Here is a 26,778-nt window from a genome sequence, read left to right on the forward strand (position 1 = left end):
ATCTGGGTCTGTTCCCAAGAAAGCAGTATGTCATTCACGTCGGGCTGGTTAAAGGAGAGCAATCGCAGTTCTGATGTCCAGAAGTTATTTTCAGTCATAAGCGACGGTAGCAGCAACATTATGTAAAAATAGGTTAAAAAATAAGTTACAGGCAAAAAAAACAAAAACACAATTGGATAGGAACACGTAAAAAAAACGTCAGCCTTCTCAAATCAAATTTTATTGGTCACATACACATGTCAGCAGATGTTAATGCGAGTGTAGCGAAATATTTGTGCTTCTAGTTCCGACAGTGCTGTAATATCTAACAATTACCCAATAACTACCTAATACACACAAATCTAAAGGGGTGAATGAGAATATGTGTAAGTAAGTATATGGATGAGGGATGGCCGAGTGGCATAGGCAAGGTGCAATAGATGGTATAAGATACATGTGATACGAGTAATGTAAGAGGCAGCAGCCTGAGTTTGTGAGTGCTGTTTAGCAGTCTGATGGCCTTGAGATTGAAAAATCGCTTCTGTCTCTCGGTTCCAGCTTTGATGCACCTGTACTGACCTCGCCTTCTGGATGGTAGCGGTGTGAACAGGCAGTGGCTCGGGTGGTTGATGTCATTGATCTTTTTGGCCTTCCTGTGACATTGGATGCTGTAGGTGTCATGGAGGCCAGGTAGTTTGCCCCCGGTGACGTGTTGGGCAGACAGCACCACCCTCTGGACAGCCTTGCAGTTTTTTATTTCACCTTTATTTAACCAGGTATCCTAGTTAAGAACAAGTTCTCATTTACAACTGCGACCTGGCCAAGAATAAAGCAAAGCCGTTCGACACATAACAAACATAGTCAATAATACAGTAGGGAAAAAAAGTCTTTATACAGTGTGTGCAAATGAGGTAAGATAAGGGAGGTAAGGGAATAAATAGGCCATGGTGGCAATGTAATTACAATATACCAATTAAACACTGGAGTGACTGATGTGCAGAAGATGAATGTGCAAGTAGAGATACTGGGGTGCAAAGGACCAAGATAAATAAATACTGTATGGTGATGAGGTAGTTGGATGGGCTATGTACAGATGCAGTGATCTGTGAGCTGCTCTGACAGCTGGTGCTTAAAGCTAATGCGGGAGATATGAGTCTCCAGCTTTATTGATTTTTGCAGTTCGTGCCAGTCATTGGCAGCAGAGAACTGGAAGGAAAGGCAGCCAAAGGACGAATTGGCTTTGGGGGTGACTAGTGAGATATACCTGCTGGAGCGCGTGCTACAGGTGGGTGCTGCTATGGGGACCAGTGAGCTGAGATAAGGTGGGGCTTTACCTAGCAGAGACTTGTAGATGACCTGGAGCCAGTGGGTTTGTCGACGAGTATGAAGCGAGGGCCAGCCAACGAGCGAGTACAGGTCGCAATGGTTGGTAGTATATGGGGCTTGGTGACAAAACGGATGGCACTGTGATCGACTGCATCCAATTTGCTGAGTAGAGTGTTGGAGGCTATTTTGTAAATGACATCGCCAAAGTCGAGGATCGGTAGGGTGGTCAGTTTTACGAGGGTATGTTTGGCAGCATGAGTGAAGGATGCTTTATTGCGAAATTGGATGCCGATTCTAGATTTCATTTTGGATTGGAGATTCTTAATGTGAGTCTGGAAGGAGAGTACACAGTCTAACCAGAAACTTAGAATATGTGGACAATACAAATACCCAAGTCAGAACCGTCCAGAGTAGTGATGCTGGACGGGCGGGGAGGTGCGGGCAGTGATCGGTTGAAGAGCATGTATTTAGTTTTACTTGCATTTAAGAGCAGTTGAGGCAACGGAAGAGAGTTGTATGGCATTGAAGCTCATTTGGAGGTTAGTTAAGTGTCCAAAGAAGGGCCAGAAGTATACAGAATGGTGTCGTCTGCGTAGAGGTGGATCAGAGAATCACCAGCAGCAAGAGCAACATCATTGATGTATACAGAGAAGAGTCGGCCCGAGAATTGAACCCTGTGGCACCCCCATAGAGACTGTCAGAGGTCCGGACAACAGGCCCGCCGATTGACACACTGAACTCTATCAAAGTAGTAGTTGGTGAACCAGGCGAAGCAGTCATTTGAGAAACCAAGGCTGTTGAGTCTGCCGATAAGAATGCGGTGATTGACAGAGTCGAAAGCCTTGGCCAGGTCGATGAATACGGCTGCACAGTAATGTCTTTTATCGATGTCGGTTATGATATCGTTTAGGACCTTGAGCGTGGCTGAGGTGCACCCATGACCAGCTCTGAAACCAGCTAGCATAGCGGAGAAGGTACGGTGGGATTCAAAATGGTCGGTAACTTGGCTTTCGAAGACCTTAGAAAGGCAGGGTATGATAGATATAGGTCTGTAGCAGTTTGGGTCTAGAGTGTCTCCCCTTTTGAAGAGGGGGATGATCGTGGCAGCTTTCCAATCTTTGGGAATCTCAGACGATACGAAAGAGTGGTTGAACAGGCTAGTAATAGGGGTTGCAACAATTTCGGCAGATAATTTTAGAAAGAGAGGGTCCAGATTGTCTTAGCCAGGCTGATTTGTAGGGGTCCAGATTTTGCAGCCCTTTCAGAACATCAACTATCTGAATTTGGGTGAAGGAGAAATGGGGCGGTGCAGTTGCTGTACCAGGCTGTATCACAGCCTGACAGGATGCTCTCGGTTATGCATCTGTAAAAGTTTGTCAGGGTTTTGGGTGACAGCCTTCTGAGGTTGAAGAGGCACTGTTGCGCCTTCACCACACGGTCTGTGTGAGTGGACCATTTCAGTTTGGGGTAGGGATGTCCCAAGGATTCCTGATAGCACAGATCAATAATAATGTAGTGACTTGAAGTGTTTTCATTACCCATTTAGGCAAATTGTGCATTAATAAATTGGCGGCAGCCTGTATTCCCTCCCACCTATCTGTTTCATGTCTCAGGTAGCCCGCGAAAGCCAACATTGAATGCAATTTACTAATAGGCTATTACCATATTGTCATGTGTCAATGTATCGCCACTGTCCGAGCCATGGGGAAACTTGCACTCCTGTAGATCTGAAATCATTTGGATTGCAAAGCAATTCAGGCATTCTTGAAAGTCAGGACAATCCTGGTCCTGCAAAGAAATACTTTTATAGGGGGTAGAAAAGATTTTGCAAGCAGTAGGCATTTAGAATTTGAAAGTGGAATGGAGCTTTATGAACACAGCATGTAAAGTGTTGGTCCCATGTTTAATGAGCTGCAATAAAAGATCCCAGAAATGTTCCATATGCAAAAAAAGCTTATTTCTATCAACTTTTGTGCCCATGTGACCCGATTCAGGAAACTAGCCATATGTCTCAAGTCACGACTTCACAGGAGAGCTGTTTGAACGTAAAACATTTTTAGCAAAATGCCTTTTTTGGCAGAAATGCCTTCTCGAACGTAAACTTTCATGTGCCTTTAATATCAAACATGTATGCCATTTGAAAATGCAAATAAAAGTGTTAAATTATGAGCCTAGTTGGTTTAGCAACAGAAAGTGGGCAACCTTCCTGCTAGCCATGATTGGCTGAGATAAGTGGGCTGGACATTCCAAGAGATGACTTTGGATTGGTCTGCTATATAGCACGCGTTTGTCTATTGGAGCTGGTCAGAATGTCTAGGTAATCATGTCGAACGTGGCTTTTTTCAAAATGGGTTGCGTAGATGTCTGTGTCTCGCAATACCTGGGTGTGGTGATTCGGTATTTCAGTGCTAAAAAAAGAACCGTTGTGTCCACATTTCTCGGGCTGGTTGAATTGGAGGGGTGCGATGCCAGATCAATAGTAAAGGCGGTAGTTGAGTTTCTTGAGAAGTATAACCTTAAAAAAGAGAATCTTCAGGGTATTGGCACTGATAATGTGTCCGTGATGACTGGGGTGCACAAGATTTTAAAAGGAAGAATGTGCATTGCCCAATTTGATACTCATCCGCTTGTGTGTGCCATTCTTGACAATTGGCTGTCAGTGCAGCATCCAAAGAAACCATCCCTCGGAGTGTTGAGTACTTAATCAGGGAAACCTACAACTGGTTTTCGATTTCCCCAAAACGGCACGAGGCGTACAAAGCAGTGTATGCCACCATTAATTGTGGCCAGAAACCCCTGCAGATCACCAAAGTGTGTGCCACACGTTGGCTATTGATTGAGCCTGCGGTAACTTGTATATTTAGCCAGTGGGAAGAACTGAAACTCCACTTTGAGTTGACCAAGGCCAGTGAGCATTGCTACATGGAAGATGTGCTCCACGCCATGTACATGACCAACTATGTCTACCTGACATTCTTCATTCTTGAAATCAATCCTGTCTGACATACAAGTTGCAGTGAAGTCATTTGAGGGAGAGCAAACAGATCCTGTCAAGCTTTTGAACAATCTGGTACACCTCTTAACATCAATTTGCAGCAGAGTAGTCAACCCTATGGCAAAAATTGATGTCCTGAAGGATGCCATTGATGAACATCTCAGTCCATCACCATACCTTGAGTACCTTTTAGAGAGCACGGTGTACCAACTCAGTCTTGCGGCAGAGGACAAAAAGGTCATTCGGAGACAGTGCATCAACTACATTGTTGCTTTAAGCAAGGAGCTGCAAGCAAGGCTCCCAGACAACCTAGAAGCCTTGCAACACATGGCCTTGTTCAGTGTTAAGGAAACGCTGAAGCACAATAAAGGCACCACTGAAATGATCAAAGTACCTAAGCTACTGGGATACCAGCCCCAAACTGATAAAATTGTTTCCCAATGGAGAAACATTCATCTGTTTAGGTGGGACTCAACTGAAAATACAGTAGAGTTTTGGAGTGAAGTCAAGAACTACACGGACTCTTCCGGGTCAAATCCATTTGAAGAACTGTGCAAAGCTGCACTCGCTGCCCTCTCCTTGCCACACTCAAATGCGGAGGTTGAACGGCTGGTCAGCCAAATGAGTGTGGTCAAGTCAAAGTTAAGAAATAGTGTCACTGCACACTCAACTCCATACTCCTGGTGCGGTATGGACTGAAGCTGGCTGGTGATACCTGTTACCAGCATAAACTACCAAATGAAGTTCTGCAGCAGTTTGGCACCACAGCAGCTTTAAGGCCACTCCGTGACAATGCAGTTGGACAGTGAAGATGAAGAGGATTTCCTTGCCAATCTATGATTCATCATATTTACAGTACGTATGCAAGGAGTGGACTTTCTGGAACTGGCGGAGACACACAGCTGATGGTGGCAGTGTGCACTGCAGTGTGTGCGAGAACAGTGGCAATATCTGGAGGAAACCATTGAGCAGCTAGCCAGCCAAGCAGCACAACAACCTGGAGAGAGATGCCTAAGCGCAGACATTATTTGAGATAAGTTGCTTGTTCAATAAGATAGCATATATACCTTATTAGCTTGTACCTATAATTGTTCATCAGTTAGGTAGCATGTTAACTACCAATACACTGCTTAAAACTATAATTGTTAAGAATGTGGAGGTTTACTAGTTAAAAAGAAAATAAATAAAATGTAATCTTTCAATAATGTGTTGTGTGTTGTGTTTAAAAATAAAAATGTGATCATATAAAATGGGTTGTTTATATTACTTTTACAAATAAAAATATATGATAATAAACAAACAAATCTAAAGTAACAAATGTAAAATCATATTTTTCGCCGAGATGGCCAGTCAATTTGAGTTACATTATTGTGTATTCTAAGTAATGACGCAGTTTTACGTTATTACGTAATGACATCACAACATCATTTAGCAACAAATCGACCTGCCTCGAGCAACTTCCCCTGAAAATTAGTTGGCAACACTGGCTGCTTTGCTGCCTCAGGGACTGGACAGCTTGCAGAATGTTAGGCCATCTGTCCGCCAATTGAAGCTCAACAGAAGTTGGGTGATGCAACAGGACAACGACACAAAACACAGAAGTAAATCAACAGAATGGCTCAGTCCTGACCTCAACGCGATTAAGATGCTATGGCATGACCTCAACAGAGCAATTCACACCAGACATCCCAAGAATATGGCTCTACTGAAACAGTTTTGTAAAGAATGGTCCAAAATTCCTCCTGACCGTTGTGCAGGTCTGATCCGCAACTTGTGGCAGATTAATCAGAATTAGTTTGGTAACGTAGATAAATAAGATGTTTTATTTATATAATATGCTTATGTGAGATACTTGTCATTAGAATGTATCCTTTTGGACTATAGTGTTGGCAGTTGCACTTTCCCCTCAGCTAGGGCTCAGTCACTTGGGGCCCAGAGAGGGGAGAAGTCAGGCTTGTCTTTCACATGTCCCTGGTGCTATGCAGAATATCAGAAAGGGAAGAGGACAGAATGGAATATTGTCTTCATATGTGAATATGTCTTTACCTATTCTTAAACCATGTGAAGGGATGGCGTGATTAATGGGAAACGAATTACTTGTCTCCACAATGTCTGTGCGCCAGTCACTCCCTCCTTTTCCCATTGGGGGAGGTGTATGGCAGTGTCTGAAAACATTGTATGTCCTCTCTCATCTTACACTTATCCTGGGACAGTGTATGACTTAGTGGCGCACTCCCCTCAGTGAGCTTGTCCAGGAGTGGGGTCAAGAGGGGGTTTACTTGAGATGGGAGTATCTAGAGTTGACAATTGAGTTATGCCTTGGATGAGGTAATGTTTTTGTACTATGAAGTACCAGAAACGAGATTAGAACCTCGTTTAAGAGACCAAACTGAGCGATAATTTATAGCAAATGCTATCTGGTTAAGGGATACTCCTTTCTCAAGTAAAAGTCCCTTTGTGAAGAGTTCCTAAGATCTGTGGTTCGTCATGTAAGTTGAGAGGGGTGTATCTTGGCTATAAAAGATCTTTGTATTCTTCTGTAGTCACTCACAATTCATTATAGATAGTGAATTGTTGAAAGTCAAAGGCTAAAGCTTATTAAAGATGAAGTTTAAGTATAACTGACTGGTGTGGTTTGTAACTCATTTGGTAAAACAGGAAAATGCCACCACAAACTACAGAAAACATTTAGTTGAGGTTATTGCTGCCAAAGTAATGTCAACCAGTTATTAAATCCAAGGGTTCACATTAGAGGTCGACCGATTATGATTTTTCAACGCCGATACCGATTATTGGGGGACCAAAAAAAGCCGATACCGATTAATCGGCCGATTTTTTTATGACAATTACAACAATTCTGAATGAACACTTATTTTAACTTAATATAATACATCAATAAAATCAATTTAGCCTCAAATAAATAATGAAACATGTTCAATTTGGTTTAAATAATGCAGAAACAAAGTGTTGGAGAAGTAAAAGTGCAATATGTGCCATGTAAGAAAGCTAACGTTTAAGTTCGATGCTCAGAACATGAGAACATATGAAAGCTGGTGGTTCCTTTCAACATGAGTCTTCAATATTCCCAGGTAAGAAGTATTAGATTGTAGTTATTATAGGAATTATAGGACTATTTCTCTCTATACGATTTGTATTTCATATACCTTTGACTATTGGATGTTCTTATAGGCACTTTAGTATTGCCAGTGTAACAGTATAGCTTCCATCCCTCTCCGCTACCTGGGCTCGAACCAGGAACACATTGACAACAGCCACCCTCGAAGCAGCGTTACCCATGCAGAGCAAGGGGAACAACTACTCCAAGTCTCAGAGCGAGTGACGTTTGAAACGCTATTAGCGCGCACCCCGCTAACTAGCTAGCCATTTAACATCGGTTACACCAGCCTAATCTCGGGAGTTGATAGGCTTGAATTCATAAACAGCAGAGCTGCTGGCAAAACGCACAAAAGTGCTGTTTGAATGAATGCTTACGAGCCTGCTGGTGCCTACCACCGCTCAGTCAGACTGCTCTATCAAATCATAGACTTAATTATAACATAATAGCACACAGAAATACGAACCTTAGGTCATTAATATGGTTGAATCCGGAAACTATCATCTCGAAAACAAAACATTTATTCTTTCAGTGAAACACGGAACCGTTCTGTATTTTATGCAAGAGAAGTGACACAATTTCACCTGGTTAATATTGCCTGCTAACCCGGATTTCTTTTAGCTAAATATGCAGATTTAAAAATATATACTTCTGTGTATTGATTTTAAGAAAGGCATTGATGTTTATGGTTAGGTACACATTGGAGCAACGACAGTCCTTTTTCGCGAATGCGCACTGCATCGATTATATGCAACGCAGGACACGCTAGATAAACTAGTAATATCATCAACCATGTGTAGTTATAACTAGTGATTATGACTGAGTGTTTTTTATAAGATAAGTTTAATGCTATCTAGCAACTTCCCTTGGCTTCTTACTGCATTCGCGTAACAGGCGGGCTCCTCGTGAGGCAGGTGGTTAGAGCGTTGGACTAGTTAACTAAGGTTGCAAGATTGAATCCCTGAGCTGACAAGGTAAAAATCTGTCGTTGAACAAGGTAGTTAACCCACCGTTCCTAGGCCGTCATTGAAAATAAGAATGTGTTCTTAACTGACTTGCCTAGTTAAATAAAAGGTGTAATTAAAAAAAAAAATATATATATATATAAATAATAGGCGCCCAAAATTACCGATTTCCAATTGTTATGAAAACTTGAAAATCGGCCATTCCGATTAATCGGTCGACCTCTAGTTCACATACTTTACCTACCCTGCACCGTGAATGTTTACACGGTTTGTTCAATAAAGACATGAAAACGTATAAATATTGTTGTGAACTACAGTGAGGGAAAAAAGTATTTGATCCCCTGCTGATTTTGTACGTTTGCCCACTGACAAAGAAATTATCAGTCTATAATTTTAATGGTAGGTTTATTTGAACAGTGAGAGACAGAATATCAACAAAAAAATCCAGAAAAACGCATGTCAAAAATGTTATGAATTGATTTGCATTTTAATGAGGGAAATAAGTATTTGACCCCTCTGCAAAACATGACTTAGTACTTGGTGGCAAAACCCTTGTTGGCAATCACAGAGGTCAGACGTTTCTTGTAGTTGGCCACCAGGTTTGCACACATCTCAGGAGGGATTTTGTCCCACTCCTCTTTGCAGATCTTCTTCAAGTCATTAAGGTTTCGAGGCTGACGTTTGGCAACTCGAACCTTCAGCTCCCTCCACAGATTTTCTATGGGATTAAGGTCTGGAGACTGGCTAGGCCACTCCAGGACCTTAATGTGCTTCTTCTTGAGCCACTCCTTTGTTGCCTTGGCCGTGTGTTTTGGACCATTGTCATGCTGGAATACCCATCCACGACCCATTTTCAATACCCTGGCTGAGGGAAGGAGGTTTTCACCCAAGATTTGACGGTACATGGCCCCGTCCATCGTCCCTTTGATGCGGTGAAGTTGTCCTGTCCCTTTAGCAGAAAAACACCCCCAATGCATAATGTTTCCACCTCCATGTTTGACGGTGGGGATGGTTTCTTGGGGTCATAGGCAGCATTCCTCCTCCTCCAAACACGGCAAGTTGGGTTGATGCCAAAGAACTCCATTTTGGTCTCATCTGACCACAACACGTTCACCCAGTTGTCCTCTGAATCATTCAGATGTTCATTGGCAAACTTCAGACGGGCATGTATATGTGCTTTCTTGAGCAGGGGGACCTTGCGGGCGCTGCAGGATTTCAGTCCTTCACGGCATAGTGTGTTACCAATTGTTTTCTTGATGACTATGGTCCCAGCTGCCTTGAGATCATTGACAAGATCCTCCTGTGTAGTTCTGGGCTGATTCCTCACCGTTCTCATGATCATTGCAACTCCACGAGGTGAGATCTTGCATGGAGCCCCAGGCTGAGGGAGATTGACAGTTCTTTTGTGTTTCTTCCATTTGCGAATAATCACAGAAACTGTTGTCACCTTCTCACCAAGCTGCTTGGCGATGGTCTTGTAGCCCATTCCAGCCTTGTGTAGGTCTACAATCTTGTCCCTGACATCCTTGGAGAGCTCTTTGGTCTTGGCCATGGTGGAGAGTTTGGAATCTGATTGATTGATTGCTTCTGTGGACAGGTATCTTTTATACAGGTAAGAAACTGAGATTAGGAGCACTCCCTTTAAGAGTGTGCTCCTAATCTCCGTTCGTTACCTGTATGAAAGACACCTGGGAGCCAGAAATCTTTTTGATTGAGAAGGGGTCAAATACTTATTTCCCTCATTAAAATGCAAATCAATTTATAACATTTTTGACATGCATTTTTCTGGATATTTTTGTTGTTATTCTGTCTCTCACTGTTCAAATAAACCTACCATTAAAATTATAGACTGATAATTTCTTTGTCAGTGGGCAAACGTACAAAATCAGCAGGGGATCAAATACTTTTTTCCCTCACTGTAGATGATCAGATTATGACCAATTTATGCAGAAATCCAGGTATTTCCAAAGGGTTCACATACTTTTTCTTGCCACTGTATTTGTGTGTCCGTGTGACGTCATTATGTCCAGCTGTTTAAACTGTAGAATAAAAATGGAAATGCACCCTAGCAGGCAACTGTCAAATCTATTTTTCTATGCAAACTTCACAAGTTCAACCATAAGGCTTTGCATTTAGGCCAAAAAAGTGTATTCCTTTGTGTTTTTTTTGCAATATTACTTTAGGGTCTAGTTGCACGTTTAAGATTATTTTTTATTCTGTATATATAGAATTATTTTCACTGTCATTTAAGTCATTATTGTGGAGTCACTACAATGTTGAGCCATCCTGAGTTCTCCCATCACAGCCAATGAACTCGAACTGTATTAAAAGCACCAATGGCCTCATGGGAACATCCCCGAGCAGTTTCATTCCTATCCTGCAGCTCAGTTCAGAAAGACAACTGTGTCTGGGTGGTTTAATAAATAATCCAGAGCATAATTATTAACATGACCATGCTTAAAGAGATGTCTGATTTGTTACTCATCACTGCCCTTTACGACACTTTCAAAAATAATGTCAACCCCTATTATTCCATGTAACTTATTACTGTATGTGATTTGTTAAGACAAATTTTACTGCCAAACTTATTTAGGATTGCCTAAACACTTATGACATGTGTATTAATCGTTATACATACATAGAGTATTGAGTAGATTGACAAAATATATATATATATATATACACATTTTAATCCCACTTTGTATGACAAAATGAAGAAATCCAAGGGGTATGAATACTTTTGCAAGGCATTGTATAGGTGATTACTCATTACACACATGTTATAGCCATTGAAAACTGATTAAATAGCAAGTGACCTACCATCAGGGGAGGAGGGGTATTCATTGAGATAGAATTTTAAATTAAACATTCTTTCTTCTGAGCATTCATCATCTGTTAGATTCTGCGGAGACACAGAAATAGCAGTCAGATGTCTAGATGACATCTCAAAGACTTTTACAAGATGTAAGCAGATGTGTAGGGCCTGGAGTTCTGGTCAGGAAAAACATTGGGTCTTGGTAAGCCCAGGTTAACCTAGCTTTCCTGTCAAGTTCACATGAACAAAAACTCCAGGCCCTATTCCTGTGTAATAACAAGGGACCTTATACTTACAGGATACCCTCGTCTGTAGTTCTGCATGTCCTTCGCAGCCCTCATGTTTCTGGAGGAATTGTTTGACCACTGGAAGACATGGTACATCAGAGACACTGGATGTTACATTTGGCAGAAATCAATTGGCATTATTTGTCCCTTTGTGTACCTAAAAAGACTGACCTGGGTGTCAAGTCAATGGAACCGAAGAGGAGACAAGAATCATCCCATAGTTTCCCTGTTTGGCCAGTTGCAGAGAAGGACGACAGTGTAGGGGCAACCTGAACCAGCTCAAAACAGCAGCAGTTTGTGCATTCTACACATTCCACTGTCTACCTGTTACATTTCTGCATGGCACCCTGGTTGGTTGTCACCACTGACAGAGACTGGGGGATAATCTCAATTGCATACTCACATCCTTCTCAAAACCCATTGGATGAGAACGCCAGAGGACCGTCCCCTCTGATCTTCTCCAATGGGTTTTGAGAAGGAGGCAAGGAGAGAACACGAGGAGTATGCAATTGCGACTCCATGGGAATTCACATATTCACTTCTGATTAGCTAGCTACCTGGCCTAGCAAGCCTTTTAGAGACGTAGTTCAATCAACAGTACAAATCAAGTACACACTACTTCAGGTCACTGGTAGAAAGTGTTTGATGGCAACACATCTTCCCAATAACTAATGTTAAAGGATAATTTTACCACAAATCCAGAAACTCCCAAGTGATTCCATATATTGAAACTAGTTCATTGGAGTTTGCCGCCTCCCCCCCTGGAGTGCAGAACTGAGACCGCTGCAAAAAGGGGTCACAAAATAAGTGACAATAATTGTGAGCAGGGTTTCCGCCACAAGATCCCAGTTGTTACCCATCGCTACATAAAATGATACAAAATAATTTCAAATATTTTAGGTAGGAAAGTACACATTTCTTGACTGAAAACCAATAGTACTTTTGCCAAATTGCTAATTCGGCATGTAACCTTTCAATAAAACAATGAATTTGTCCACAGTTCACGGATTTGTGAATCATTCATTCACTGACAATGGAGCAGTGTGAGGCAGGCCTGCATCAAGCAACATCACAAGTCAAATGACCCGTTTTTGCAGTTGCCTCAAATCTGCTATCCAGGGAGAGGGGCAAACTCCACTGAACTAGTATCAATATGGAATCACTTGGGAGTTTCTAGATTTTGGGTTAACTTTTCCTTTAACATTATACAGTGCAGTCAAAGTATTCAGACATGACTTTTTTGACATTTTGTTACTTTTATTATTATTCTAAAATTGATTAAATGGTTCACTATCTACACACAATACCCCATAATGACAAAACAAAAACAGGTTTAGACATTTTCGCAAGATTCATAATAAAAAATTATTTACATAAATATTCAGACTATTGAAGGTCCAAGACCTCAGCGGCCTCCATCATTCTTAAATGGAAGACGTTTGGAATAATCAAGACTCTTCCTAGACCTGGCCACCCGGCCAAACTGAGCAATCCGGGGAGAAGGGCCTTGGTCAGGGAGGTGACCAAGAACCCGATGGTCACTCTCACAGAGCTCCAGAGTTCCTCTGTGGAGATGGGAGAACCTTCCAGAAGGACAACCATCTCTGCAGCACGTGTGGGAGTGAATGATACATTTAGGGACAGACATAGAAGTGTACATTAGACTACAAGAGGAGAAGGCAACACGTAAGTGCATTTGCCATTCTGGTAAAAACAGGAAACCAAAGACATAAGACATAATGGCCAAAGCCATTATAAGCATAAAGGCTTAGGGTAAACTTAAAGTACATTGTCTATTGTCTAGGACAGGAAACTAAAGCAAGGCCATAAGTACATAGAAGAGCTGGAAAAACCGAGGTCAGAGGGACATACAAAGGAGGGGGCCAGCCAAATGACCAACAGATGGACTATAGGCATAATACATATTTATATTAGGACACTGAGAAGGTCCTGGGACCATTGTAATCTAATCAAGAGCGGATACAGGCGTTATTGGGCATGAACAAGCAGGAAGCCTGAAAATGAAAGACAATGGTAACATATGACGTATGAGAAGTAATTTAATTAACGTATGTGATGAACTCATGGGCTGTGTGTGTGTATAAGAACAGAGCCAGTGCTTATGGAAGTGGGTCTTTCCGCGGACTGACACGTCTTCTGATATTTTATATTAAAAGCCTATATTGAATTTACAAGTTCTTGTAAGAGTGTTATATTTCTGAGACGATTATCCACGACACACGCCACCAATCAGGCCTTTATGGTAGAGTGGCCAGACGGAATCCACTCCTCAGTAAAAGGCACATGACAGCCCACTTGGAGTTTGCCAAAAGGAACCTAAAAGACGATGACCATGAGAAACTAGATTTTCTGGTCTGATGAAACCAAGATTGAACTCTTTGGCCTGAATGTCAAGCATCACGTCTGGAGGAAACCTGACACCATCCCTACAGTGAAGCATGGTGGTGGCAGCGTCATGCTCTGGGGATGTTTTTCAGTGGCAGGGAGACTAGTCAGGATAGAGGGAAATAGGAATGGCGCAAAGTACAGAAATCCTTGATGAAAACCTGCTCCAGAGCGCAGACTGGGAGCGAAGGTTCACCTTACAAGACAACGACCCTAAACACACAGCCAAGACAACGCAGGAGTAGCTTCAGGACAAGTCTCTGAATGTCCTTGAGTGGGCCAGCCAGAAACTGGACTTGAACCCGCTCGAACATCTCTGGAGTAGAGGTCGATCGATTAGTCGGAATGGCCAATTAATTAGGGCCGATTTCAAGTTTTCATAATCTGTAATCTGCCTTTTTGGATGCCGATTAAATTGCAATCCACGAGGAAACTGCGTATCAGGTGGTAAGCCTGCCAAGAGTGCAGTGTCAAAAAAGACCTTGTGGCTGCAAGGAGCCAAGGTAAGTTGCTAGCTAGCATTCAACTTAACTTATAAAAAACAATCAATCTTTACATAATCACTAGTTAACCTAGTAATATCATCAACCATGTGTAGTTAACTAGCTCGTCATGCGTTGCATATAATCAATGCTGTGCCTGTTAATTTATTATCGAATCACAGCCTACTTCAACTTCGCCAAACAGGTGATGATTTAACAAAAGCGCATTCGCGAAACAAGCACAATATTTGCACAAATGTACCTAACCATAAACATCAATGCCTTAAAATCAATACACAGAAGTATATATTTTTAAACCTGCATATTTAGTTAAGAAATTCATTTTAGGACTTGAACCCGCTAATATTAACTAGGGAAATTGTGTCACTTCTCAGAGTAAGGGTATACGCAACAGTTTGGGTTGCCTGGCTCGTTGCGAACTGTGTGACCGTAATTAATTTGCCAGAATTGTACATAATTATGACATAACATTGAAGGTTATGCAATGTAATAGCAATATTTAGACTTAGGGTTGCCACCCGTTCGATAAAATATAGAACGGTTCAGTATTTCACTGAAAGAATAAACGTTTTGCTTTCGAAATGATAGTTTCCGGATTGACCATATTAATGACCAAAGGCTCGTATTTCTGTGTTCTTATATTATAATTAAGTCTAGGATTTGATAGAGCAGTCTGAGCGGTGGTAGTCAGCAGGCTCGTAAGCATTCATTCAAACTTTACTGCGTTTGCCAGCAGCTCTCAGCAATGCTTGAAGCACAGCGCTGTTTATGACTTCAAGCCTATCAACTCCCGAGATTAGGCTGGCAATAATAAAGTGCCTAAAAGAACATCCAATAGTCAAAGGTATATGAAATACAAATGGTATAGAGAGAAATAGTCAACGTGTCATAATTCCTATAATAACTACAACCTAAAACTTCTTAACTGGGAAAATTGAAGACCCATGTTAAAAGGAACCACCAGCTTTCATATGTTCTCACGTTCTAAGCAAGGAACCTAAACTTGAGCTTTTTTTACATGGCACATATTGCAATTTTACTTTCTTCTCCAACACTGTTTTTGCATTATTTAAACCAAATTGAACATGTTTCATTATTTATTTGAGACTAAATAGATGTTATGTATTATATTAAGTTAAAATAAGTGTTCATTGTTCATTCAGTATTGTTGTAATTGTCATTATTATAATGACGGAGTTGCAATCTACTGCAGAGATAGCCTGCAGAGTTCTATAATACTATCCAGGTCTGTGCCCAAACATTTCGAGCTTCTACTTCTAAATATCCACCTTTTCAGAAACAAGTCTCTTACCGTTGCCGCTTGTTATAGACCACCTTCAGCTCCCAGCTGTGCCCTGGACACCATATGTGAATTGATTGCCCCCCCATCTATCTTCAGAGCTCGCACTGTTAGGTGACCTAAACTGGGACATGCTTAACACCCCGGCCATCTTACAATCTAAGATAGATGCCCTCAATCTCACACAAATTATCAATGAACCTACCAGGTACAACCACAAATCAGTAAACACGGGCACCCTCATTGATATCGTCCTAACCAACCTGCCCTCTAAATACACCTCTGCTGTCTTCAACCAGGATCTCAGCGATCACTGCCTCATTGCCTGCGTCTGTAATGGATCTGCAGTCAAACGACCACCCCTTATCACTGTCAAACGCTCCCTAAAACACTTCAGCGAGCAGGCATTTCTAATCGACCTGGCCCGGGTATCCTGGAAGGATATTGCCCTCATTCCATCAGTAGAGGATGCCTGCTTATTCTTTAAAAATTGCTTTCCTCACCATCTTAAATAAGCATGCCCCATTCAAAAAAAATGTAGAACCAGGAACAGATATAGATCTTGGTTCACTCCAGACCTGACTGCCCTTGACCAGCACAAACATCCTGTGGCGTACGGCATTAGCATCAAATAGCCCCCACGATAAGCAACTTTTCAGGGAAGTTAGGAACCAAGGCAGTTAGGAAAGCAAAGTCTAGCTTTTTCAAACAGAAATTTGCATCCTGTAGCACAAACTCAAAAAAGTTCTGGGACACTGTAAAGTCCATGGAGAATAAGAGAACCTCCTCACAGCTGTCCACCGCACTGAGGCTAGGAAACTCTGTCACCACCAATAAATCCACAATAATTGAGAATTTCAATAAGCATTTTTCTACGGCTGGCCATGCTTTCCACCAGGCTACCCCAACCCTGGCAAACACCTCAGCACCCCCTGCAGCAACTTGCCCAAACTCCCCCTGCTACTCCTTCACCGAAATCCAGACAGCTGATGTTCTGAAAGAACTGCAAAATCTGGACCACTACAAATCAGCAGGGCTAGACAATCTGGACCCTGTTTCTAAAATTATCCGCCGCAATTGTTGCAAACCCTATTACTAGCCTGTTCAACCTCTTTCGTATCGTCTGAGATCCCCAAATGATCGGAAAGCTTCTGCAGTCATCCCCCTCTTCAAAAGTGGAGACACTAGACCCAAACTGTTACAGACCTATATCTATCCTATCCTGCTGATCTAAGGTCTTCGAAAGCCAAGTTAACAAAACAGATCCCCGACCATTTCGAATCCCACCGCACCTTTTCCGCAATGCAATCTGGTTTCCGAGCTGGTCATTGATGCACCGCAGCCACGCTCAAGGTCCTAAACGATATGATAACCGCCATCGATAAAAGACAATACTGTGCAGCAGTCTTCATTGACCTGGCCAAAGCGTTCGACTCTGTCAATCACCACATTCTTATCAGCACACTAAACAGCCTTGGTTTCTCAAATGACTGCCTTGCCTGGTTCCCCAACTACTTTCAGATAGAGTTTAGTGTGTCAAATCGGAGGGCCTGTTGTCTGGACCTCTGGCAGTCTCTACGGGGGTGCCACAGGGTGCAATTCTCAGGCCGACTCTTTTCTCTGTATACATCAATGATGTCACTCTTGCTGCTGGTGATTCTCTGATCCACCTCTACGCAGACGACACCATTCTGTATACTTCTGGCCCTTCTTTGGACACTTGACTAACCTCCAGACGAGCTTCAATGCCATACAACTCTCCTTCCGTTGCCTCCAACTGCTCTTAAATGCAAGTAAAACTAAATGCATGCTCTTCAACCGATCGCTGCCCGCCCGTCCAACATCACTACTCTGGACGGTTCTGACTTAGAATATGTGGACAACCACAAACACATAGGTGTCTGGTTAGACTTTATACTCTACTTCCAGACTCAAATTAAGCATCTCCAATCCAAAATCTAGAATCGGCATCCTATTTCGCAACAAAGCATCCTTTACTCATGCTGCCAAACATACCCTCGTAAAACTGACTATCCTACCGATCCTCGACTTCGGCAATGTCATTTACAAAATAGCCTCCAACACTCTCCTCAGCAAATTGGATGCAGTCTATCACAGTGCCATCCGTTTTGTCACCAAAGCCCAATATACACTACCCACCACTGCGACCTGTATGCTCTCGTTGACTGGCCCTCACTACACATTTGTCACCAAACCCACTGGCTCCAGGTCATCTATAAGTCTTTGCTAGGTAAAGCCCCGCCTTATCTCAGCTCACTGGTCACCATAGCAGCTCCCACCCGTAGCACACACGCTCTGGGCAGGTATATTTCACTGGTCATCCCCAAAGCCAATTCCTAATTTGGCAGCCTTTCCTACCAGTTCTCTGCTGCCAATGACTGGAACAAATTGAAAAAAAATATATATATATATATATATATATTTTTTTCTTCTTTTAAATCGCTGAAGCTGGCGACTCATATCTCCCTCACTAACTTTAAGAATCAGCTGTGAGAGCAGCTCACAGATCATTGCACCTGTATAGGCCATCTGTAGATAGCCCACCCAACTACCTCATCCCCATATTGTTATTTTTGTTTTGCTCCTTTGCACCCCAGTGGCTCTACTTGCACGTTCATCTTCTGTACATACATCACTCCAGTGTTTAATTGCTAAATTGTCATTCTTGACACTACGGCCTATTTATTACCTTACCTCATTTGCACACACTGTATATAGATTTTTTCTATTGTGTTATTGACTGTACGTTTGTTTATTCCATGTGTAACTCTGTGTTGTTTGTGTCCCACTGCTTTGCTTCATCTTGGCCAGGTCGCAGTTGTAAATGAGAACTTGTTCTCAACTGGCCTACCTGGTTAAATAAAGGTGAAATAAAAATTAAACAAAATGTATCAGCACTTTTTTTGGACCTCCAATAAATCGGTATCGGCGTTGAAAAATCATAATCGGTCAACCTCTACTCTGGAGAGACCTGAAAATAGCTGTGCAGCAACACTCCCCATCCAACCTGACAGAGCTTGAGAGGATCTGCAGAGAAGAATGGGAGAAACTCCAAATACAGGTATGCCAAGCATATAGCGTCATATCTAAGAAGACTTGAGGCTGTAATTGCTGCCAAAGGTGCTTCAACAAAAGTACTGAGTAATGGGTCTGAAAACTTATGTAAATGTGATATTTCAGTTCATTTTCAATACAATTGCAAAAGTGTCTAAAAACCTTCTGCTTGGTCATTATGCAGTATTGTGTGTAGTTTGAGCAAATAAAACAATTGAATCAATTTTAGAATAAGGCTGTAACGTAACAAAATGTGGAAAAAGTCAGGTCTGAATACTTTCCAAACGCACTGTAGCTAACTTAGCTACCTAGCCAGCTAATCAACAGGGCAACAATGGCAAATGTAGCCAGCTAGACAATTAGCTATTGCTAGCTATCAACAATTTCTTCCCGCCAGACTTTGTCAATACTAATTAGCGTTAATATTGCCATAAATAATGTGCGTGTTAGCTAACATACTTTATTTTTCTAACCTGACTAATTATGTACTAGTTCGGTTCAAAGGGATGAAAAGCTACTTCCAGTCAGTAATGTTAGCTAGCTAACTGGCTAAAGGCTAGATAGAGTGCTAGCTAGTTGGCATAGTTATATTCTCCTACATTCAATTCACATTTCCACAAAATTCAGAGTGTTTCCTTTCAAATGATACCAAGAATATGCATATCCTTGCTTCTGGGCCTGAGCTACAGGCAGTTAGAGTAGGGTATGTCTTTAGGCGGAAATTGAGAAGGGGGGTACAACTAAGAAGTTAAGAGCCACGACGCACGGTCTGATAATATTAACACATCACTTGCAGTACGGTTTCGGAAGAAATAAATATATATTTTAAAGTTGATACACACCTTTATAGGTTTTGGTTTCCTACACTGCCATATTACTGCCCTTCACCGAAAACAGTACTACATTTACCTGTGCTAATTAGCCATCTGCGTTCTTGTGCTGACGTTGCTTCCAGAGGCAGTTTGGAACTCGTTAGGGAGTGTTGCAAGTTGATTTTTATGCGCTTCAGCTGTCCCGTTCTGTGAGGTTTGTGTGGCCTTCTACACAGTCACTTGAGAATAACAGCACTTACAGTTGACCGGGGCAGCGCTAACAATTAGACCAACTGACTTGTTGGAAAGGTGGCATCCTATGACAGTGCCACGTTGAAAGTGAATGCACTCTTCAGTAAGGAAATTTTACTGTTGATGTTTGTCTATGGAGATTGCATGGCTGTGTGCTCAATTTTATAAACCTGTCAGCAACGGGTGTGGCTGAAATAGCTGAATCAACTACGTTTAAAGGGTGTCCACATATACTTTTGTATATAGAGTGTGCTATATAAATGAATAAGGCTGATGGAACAGATAAGAATATTTAGCTAAAAATTGATAAATTATTATTTCTTCACATTTTAGGTGCAGCAATACACACACGGCGGTAGGCCTGTGTGAACGTTCCAAAATGCGCGCCGCACATGCGAGCGGTTTCATGGACAGAGATGAAGTATCCATTAGAAACGTAGAAAGAGGGGGGATTTGAAGATGCAACAACTATCATGGGTTGATAATATTACTAGGATAATGCCTTTCAAATCAAATTTTAATTGGTCACATACACATGGTTAGCAGATGTTAATGTAAGTGTAGCGAAATGCTTGTGCTTCTAGTTCCGACCGTGCATTAATATCTAACAAGTAATCTAACAATTTCACAACAACTACCTTATACACAGACGTGCAAAGGAATGAATAAGAATTTTTACATATAAATATATGGATGAGTGATGGCCGTGCAGCATAGGCAAGATACAATAGATGGTATAGAGTACAGTATATACATATGAGAAGAGTAATGTAGGGTAACATATAAAGTGGCATTGTTTAAAGTGACTAGTGATACATTTATTACATCCAATTTTTTATTATTAAAGTGGCTAGAGATTGAGTCAGTATGTTGGCAGCAGCCACTCAATGTTAGTGATGGCTGTTTAACAGTCTGATTGGCTGCTAGACAATGAAAGAGTTTAACAAAAAACCAATAGAACGCATATGAGTAAATCTTTCCCTCTGTGTTTCTATGGTGGGATTTTGGCTATAGGGTACTTTGAAGCAAGGTAAGACATGCCTCATAATATGAATTAAAACATCCAAGTGTCAAATAATTAAGGAATTTTGCAAACGCCATCTCATGTACAATAGAAACACTGCTAACCACAGTGCTAGGTGCCTGCACGCTTGAATTAAAAGGAAACTGCACTCAAATTTCCCAGACCTCAAGTGGTCTCCTGATGTAGTTCAAACATTGCTATGGTATTAGCACATACAATTGTATTTCTGTAAAAAAATAAAAAATAAATTGACAGCCTCATTTATCCGTTTCAATAGTAGGCCTACTATTAGCCTACTTGCACAGTACTGCTTGGGTTGGCCTGACTGAAAGACCAATATAAATTAAATGATTTTAGGTCATTCTGAGTGCATGTCACTGTTTGTGATAAAACATCGCATTTCCTTTCCATTTCCTTCGCTGGGCGGGCCGTTTGGAAATGTTTTGGAAAAATTTGAGTATGCCCACTTGTCCAGGCACCACTACATCACTGGGGTACAGTAACTGTATTTGAGAAATGTTTTTGGATGTGATATGAAAGTGAAGGAATTTATATTTATAGAACTGTACTGCAATTGAGAATCGATTCACGTTTAGATTGAGTATTTGGCTACCAGAGCCAATTTGCCCTTTAAACTGATCATGCAACGCTAAGGTCCTTGGACTGAGGAGTAACGTTAGGCTCCTTTAGTTGCCAATATTGAGCTTCCATTAGCTAATTTAACATACTGTCAATTTAGCTAATGTTAACGGCCTATTGCTAGATTTTGCAAACTCGTTTCCCTTGTTAACGCACACATTTTTATAATTGACGTTAACTAGTTACACAAGGTTAAGAAAAAAAATTGAAATGCAACGTACTAAACCTGATTTCCAATACGATTTAGTTCTGTCCTGGTTTGAAAGACGCATTTGGTTCTCTCCTGGGTCGTCTCCATCATCACTCTCTGTGTCCCAGGTTGAATCATACTCGCACACTAAATCGTCGTCCTCCATCATTGAAAAAACAATGTGGGCTTGAGAAAGACGAAAAGCGAAATCTGTTTAGATACGACAATTAGACACGAGTTGAGCTTCTAGCGCGACTATTTACGGCGACCAACCATCCATCCTCCCGGTCATGCAAATCCATCGCCGTGTTTCGCTAATGTGACCACCAGATGAAATGGCCCGTGCAGCTTGTGCCTGTGGGCTTGTTCGACAAAGAGCTCGCCAATTTGTATTCCCAAACCGGAAATGAGTTCTCTTGTTTCGTTCATCCATTCCTATCGGAAAATGAATGGGGAAAGAATAAGGTTTTGGAATAAAAAAAATAAAGTCTGAGGTTAACACAGGTTTATGAGATAATAGCAGTCAGTTAACATGACCTTTATGAATTATGAAGCCTTTTATGTGCTTTGCGTAATGGATTTGATGCTCTCGAACACGGCCAATGCACGTCTACAGGCTGAGCAGCTGTTGAGAATAATGCGTTTTTTTGAGGACAGAATAACTTTTTTACTGGGGCTATATCGTGTATATTTGAGTAGCCTTGCTGGGCTTTCTGAGAAATGTCAAAGTCATCATCAACACCACCATCCTCATCACCACTAATGGCGTGTGGCATATCAGTCTCAGTGATATTATATTGTACTGAGTTAGGATAGGCTTATGCTTTCTCATTAATCAAAATGCTATTTGAAAAGTTATTTTCAGACTGTCCTGATATCTGTAGGCCTAGGTTAATTTGTTTTTATTGTATCCCGAACAATAATGATAATTCTTAAATAATAAAAATTAAGAAAATATTTAATTTTAATTGTCTGTGGTGAGACAATAATTCCTGTCTTACTGTATATATCATCCTCAAAACACACGTCTGCAGTCAAGAATGCACACATTCAGTACCAGTCAAAAGTTTGGACACACCCCTACTAATTCCAGGGTTTTTCTTTATTTCACTATTTTCTACATTGTAGAATGATAGTGAAGACATCAAAACTATGAAATAACACAAATGGAATCATATAGTAACCAAAGTGTTAAACAAATCAAAATATATTTTATATTTGAGATTGTTCAAAGTATCCAACCTTTGCCTTGATGACAGCTTTGCACACTCTTGGCATTCTCTCAACCAACTTCATGAGGTACTCACCTGGAATGCATTTCAATTAACAGGTGTGCCTTGTTAAAAGTTAATTTGTGGAATTTCTTTCCTTCTTAATACGTTTGAGCCAATCAGTTGTGTTGTGACAAGGTAGGGGTGGTATACAGAAGATAGCCCTATTTGGTAAAAGACCAAGTCCATATTATGACAAGAACAGCTCAAATAAGCAAAGAGAAACGACAGTCCATCTTTACTTTAAGACATGACGGTCAGTCAATCCGGAAAATGTTAAGAACTTTGAAAGTTTCTTCCAGTGCAGTCGCAAAAAACACCAAGCACTATGATGAAACTGGCTCTCATGAGGACCGCCACAGGAAAGGAAGACCCAGAGTTACCTCTGCTGCAGAGGATACATTCATTAGTTACCAGCCTCAGAAATTGCAGCCTAAATAAATGGTTCACAGAGTTCAAGTAACAAACACATCTCAACGTCATCACTTCAGAGGAGACTGCGTGAATCAGGCCTTCATGGTCGAATTGCTGCAAAGAAACCGCTACTAAAGGACACCAATAATAAGAAGAGACTTGCTTAGGCCAAGAAACACGAGCAAAGGACATTAGAATGGTGGAAATCTGTCCTTTGGTTTGATGAGTCCAAATTTGAGATTTTTGGTTCCAACCGCCGTGTCTTTGTGAGACGAAGAGTAGGTGAAAGGATGATCTCCGCATGTGTGGTTCCCACTGTGAAGCATGGAGGAGGAGTTGTGATGGTGCTTTGCTGGTGACACTGTCTGATTTATTTAGAATTCAAGGCACACTTAACCAGTATGGTTACCACAGCATTCTGCAGCGATACGCCATCCCATCTAGTTTGCGCTTAGTGGGACTATCATTTGTTTCCAACAGGACAATGACCAACACACCTCCAGACTGTGTAAGGGCTATTTGACCAAGAAGGAGAGTGATTGAGTGCTGCATCAGATAACCTCGCCTCCACAATCACCCGACTTCAACCAAATTGAGATGGTTTGGGATGAGTTGGACTGCAGAGTGAAGGAAAAGCTGCCAACAAGTGCTCAGTATATGTGGGAAATCCTTCAAGGCTGTTGGAAAAGCATTCCAGGTGAAGCTAGTTGAGAAAATGCAAAGACTGTGCCAAGCTGTCAAAGGCAAAGGGTGGCTACGTTTTTGGTTATTACATGATTCCATGTGTGTTATTTCATAGTTTTGATGTCTTAAAAATAAAGAAAAACCCTTGAATGAGTAGGTGTGTCCAAACTTGTGACCGGTACTCTACGTACACACACACTTCTGACATATCTCCTTCCCACAACAGAAGATGAATGTTATCACTGTCCTGAGTTAAAGTTTGTCCATGTTTAGTATGCTAGTTAAATTGGGATCTAGCCTTGACATTCTAGGATGTGCTCTTCCAAACACAAGGATCGATTGCTCAAAGAGGTGACATTAATGTGAACATTTAATTGGATTTACAAAGACTGTGTTCTGCTCATCTTTTTGGCAGTAATTGTAAGCTAGCCGAGGAACGTGTCTGCCTTTCTCACGTGGTACCACACCATTAGAGGATATAAATAGTATCCTGTGCTATCAAGTGGGTATTCTGTGTGTAATGGCCGCTGGTTTGGGTTTCTATTTTTGGTCCCAGTTACTGTGGCAACTCCAGGGCTGTGCCAGCATCCAGCATTTGGAGTTAAATTCACAGATGCTGCTATAGCTGGGTCATATTGGATGGATTCAGGAATGATTTAGTTACAAACATACAGTGTACTGTATGTCTCCACCATTTAGTTGCTTGAGCTAAACACTGGAGTTACAGAGAGTTTCAATAGAAAAAACACATTGATAGTAGTCAGTTAGTTGACTGGTTTGTGTCAAGCGGAAGATGTCACAGGGTTGGCCTGGTCAACAGAAAAAAATTGTTATGTAAATGGTTTTAAAAAGGAAATGGGTTTATGAAGTTTTCTTCAGAATTTAAGTTGATTATTTCTGGTTACACGCATATGTCATCAAACTACTGGCTCCACAAATGTAGCTGAGGGCTGTAACAGAGATCAGGGGCAGCAGGGGAGTGTGTTGAGGGCACTGGCAGACTTACCATTAGGCAGAAGAGGCAATTGCCTAATTTGAAGGGGTGTCCTTTTCTTTTTTGCATGGGCTGCATCTCAATACAAAGCCAATGTTGGCCTTCCACATCGGCGGTGGAAGGTGGCTGAGCTACAGCAGTGTTTGTCAGACCAGTAGACATCCCGAAAATTGTTCTTCTCACAAAAATGCTTCACACTAATATGACCCATCTATGGAATGATGACTCTCACAAATCCGATATTTGTTTAATCAAATATATGTATATTGTTTATACCTACAAGGATTCTAAAATTCTAAATCAAATCGCTAAAAGATCAATGGTATGACCTTCTCAAAACATATGTTAGTTTAGTAGAAACACACTGGCCCTTAAGCCAGGTTTAAGTGACTCAAATCCATTTTATTTTGCATATTCGATTCAAATCTGTTATTTTTCCTGCAGTCTGAACTGCCAAAAAGCACATGAATCAGATATTTCAAGCCACATTTCAGATACAAATCTGATTCCTGCCCATACAAATCTGATTTATTTGCTCTCAAGTGGTTTTTAGACTGTTATTTGGAATATCTTGTTGCTTGCTGGCTATTCTGTTGACAGTTTGACAAAAACATCTGGTAGCTAACTAGCATGTTAATTGTTTACAAACAAATTAGTGAATGTGCTAGAAAGCTAAACAGCTACCTAGATGACTGCTGTGGCTAGCCAAAAATGACTGTTTTTGAAAGTTGGATCATCCTTTGAGGCTTTAAAAGTGTTCTTACTCTAGAATTTTTAACATTCAAAGCAATTGGGAAATGTCCATGGCAGGGATTTAGCTTGCTACGTAACTTCTGAGTGATAGGAAGCAAGAGCACCACCACCACCAATCACCCTACACCACTGCGCACACAACCGTCATTATTATGACAACAAGAGTAGCCATGTCAGCAAATGACTGTTGTCCGAATACACAAAATCCAATTTGGTCACTTGTAACTTGGACAGTCAGTATCCCAAAACGGATTTGAAAAACAAAACTGATTTGAGCATTAAAAACCACTTAAGGATCTTCAACTTCAACTTCTGGTGAAACTGGAGGGCACGCAATTCAAATAAATAAATAAATAATCATACAAATTATGGATTTTAAACATGTGTACATATAAGTGTCTTATATAGGCTGAATTCTTGTTAATCTAACTGCACTGTCCAATATACAGTAGCTATTACAGCGAAAACATGTCATGTGGTTGTTTGAGGACGGCGCCCAACATCAAAATATTTTTCCAATATTTTTCCAGGTTTCGTACATTCACATATAACGATTAAATATTCACTTACTTTTTGAAAATCTTCCTCTGATTTGTCATCCAAAGGGTCCCAGCTATAACATGTAGTGTCGTTTTGTTAGATAAAATCCTTCTTTATATCCCAAAAAGTCTGTTTAGTTGGCGCAATCGATTTGAGTAATCCACTAGCTCAACTTGCAAAGAAAGGAATCCAAAAATCTACCCCTAAACTTTGTTTCAACAAGTCAAAATATGTTTCTATTTACTCCTCAGATACCCTAAAATGTAATCAAACTATAATATTTATTTCTGAAAGAAGTATGTTCAATAGGAAACCGATTTTAGCAGGTGCGTAATTCGCGCAAACACGAATTTCCAAAACTGTGTCCTTCCGCTAAAACTGATATTTCTTATTCGTTTTTGAAGTTACAAGCCTGAAACTTGGAACAGACTGCTGACAC

The 26,778-nt window shown here is 41.1% G+C and overlaps 1 protein-coding gene across 2 annotated transcripts in view; it reads right to left on the bottom strand.

Annotated features, from left to right (window-relative positions):
- LOC139542780 (opioid growth factor receptor-like protein 1) overlaps positions 1-22,156 on the bottom strand; it is a 49,072-nt gene extending 26,916 nt beyond the window's left edge. The window contains exons 1-3 of one of the 2 annotated variants that reach the window (XM_071348607.1): positions 21,720-22,156; positions 11,492-11,560; positions 11,201-11,282 (exon numbers count right to left, since the gene is read on the bottom strand). In XM_071348607.1, the coding sequence (XP_071204708.1) occupies positions 11,201-11,282; positions 11,492-11,560; positions 21,720-21,821 (253 nt within the window). In that variant the 5' untranslated portion in view covers positions 21,822-22,156. Of the gene's footprint in view, positions 1-11,200; positions 11,283-11,491; positions 11,561-21,714 lie in introns of both variants that reach the window. The other variant, XM_071348606.1, reaches the window with a different exon arrangement.
- Between the last annotated feature and the right edge of the window lie 4,622 nt (positions 22,157-26,778).

The sequence above is a fragment of the Salvelinus alpinus genome, chromosome 17 (assembly GCF_045679555.1).
Source record: "Salvelinus alpinus chromosome 17, SLU_Salpinus.1, whole genome shotgun sequence".
NCBI classification, from domain to species: domain Eukaryota; kingdom Metazoa; phylum Chordata; class Actinopteri; order Salmoniformes; family Salmonidae; genus Salvelinus; species Salvelinus alpinus.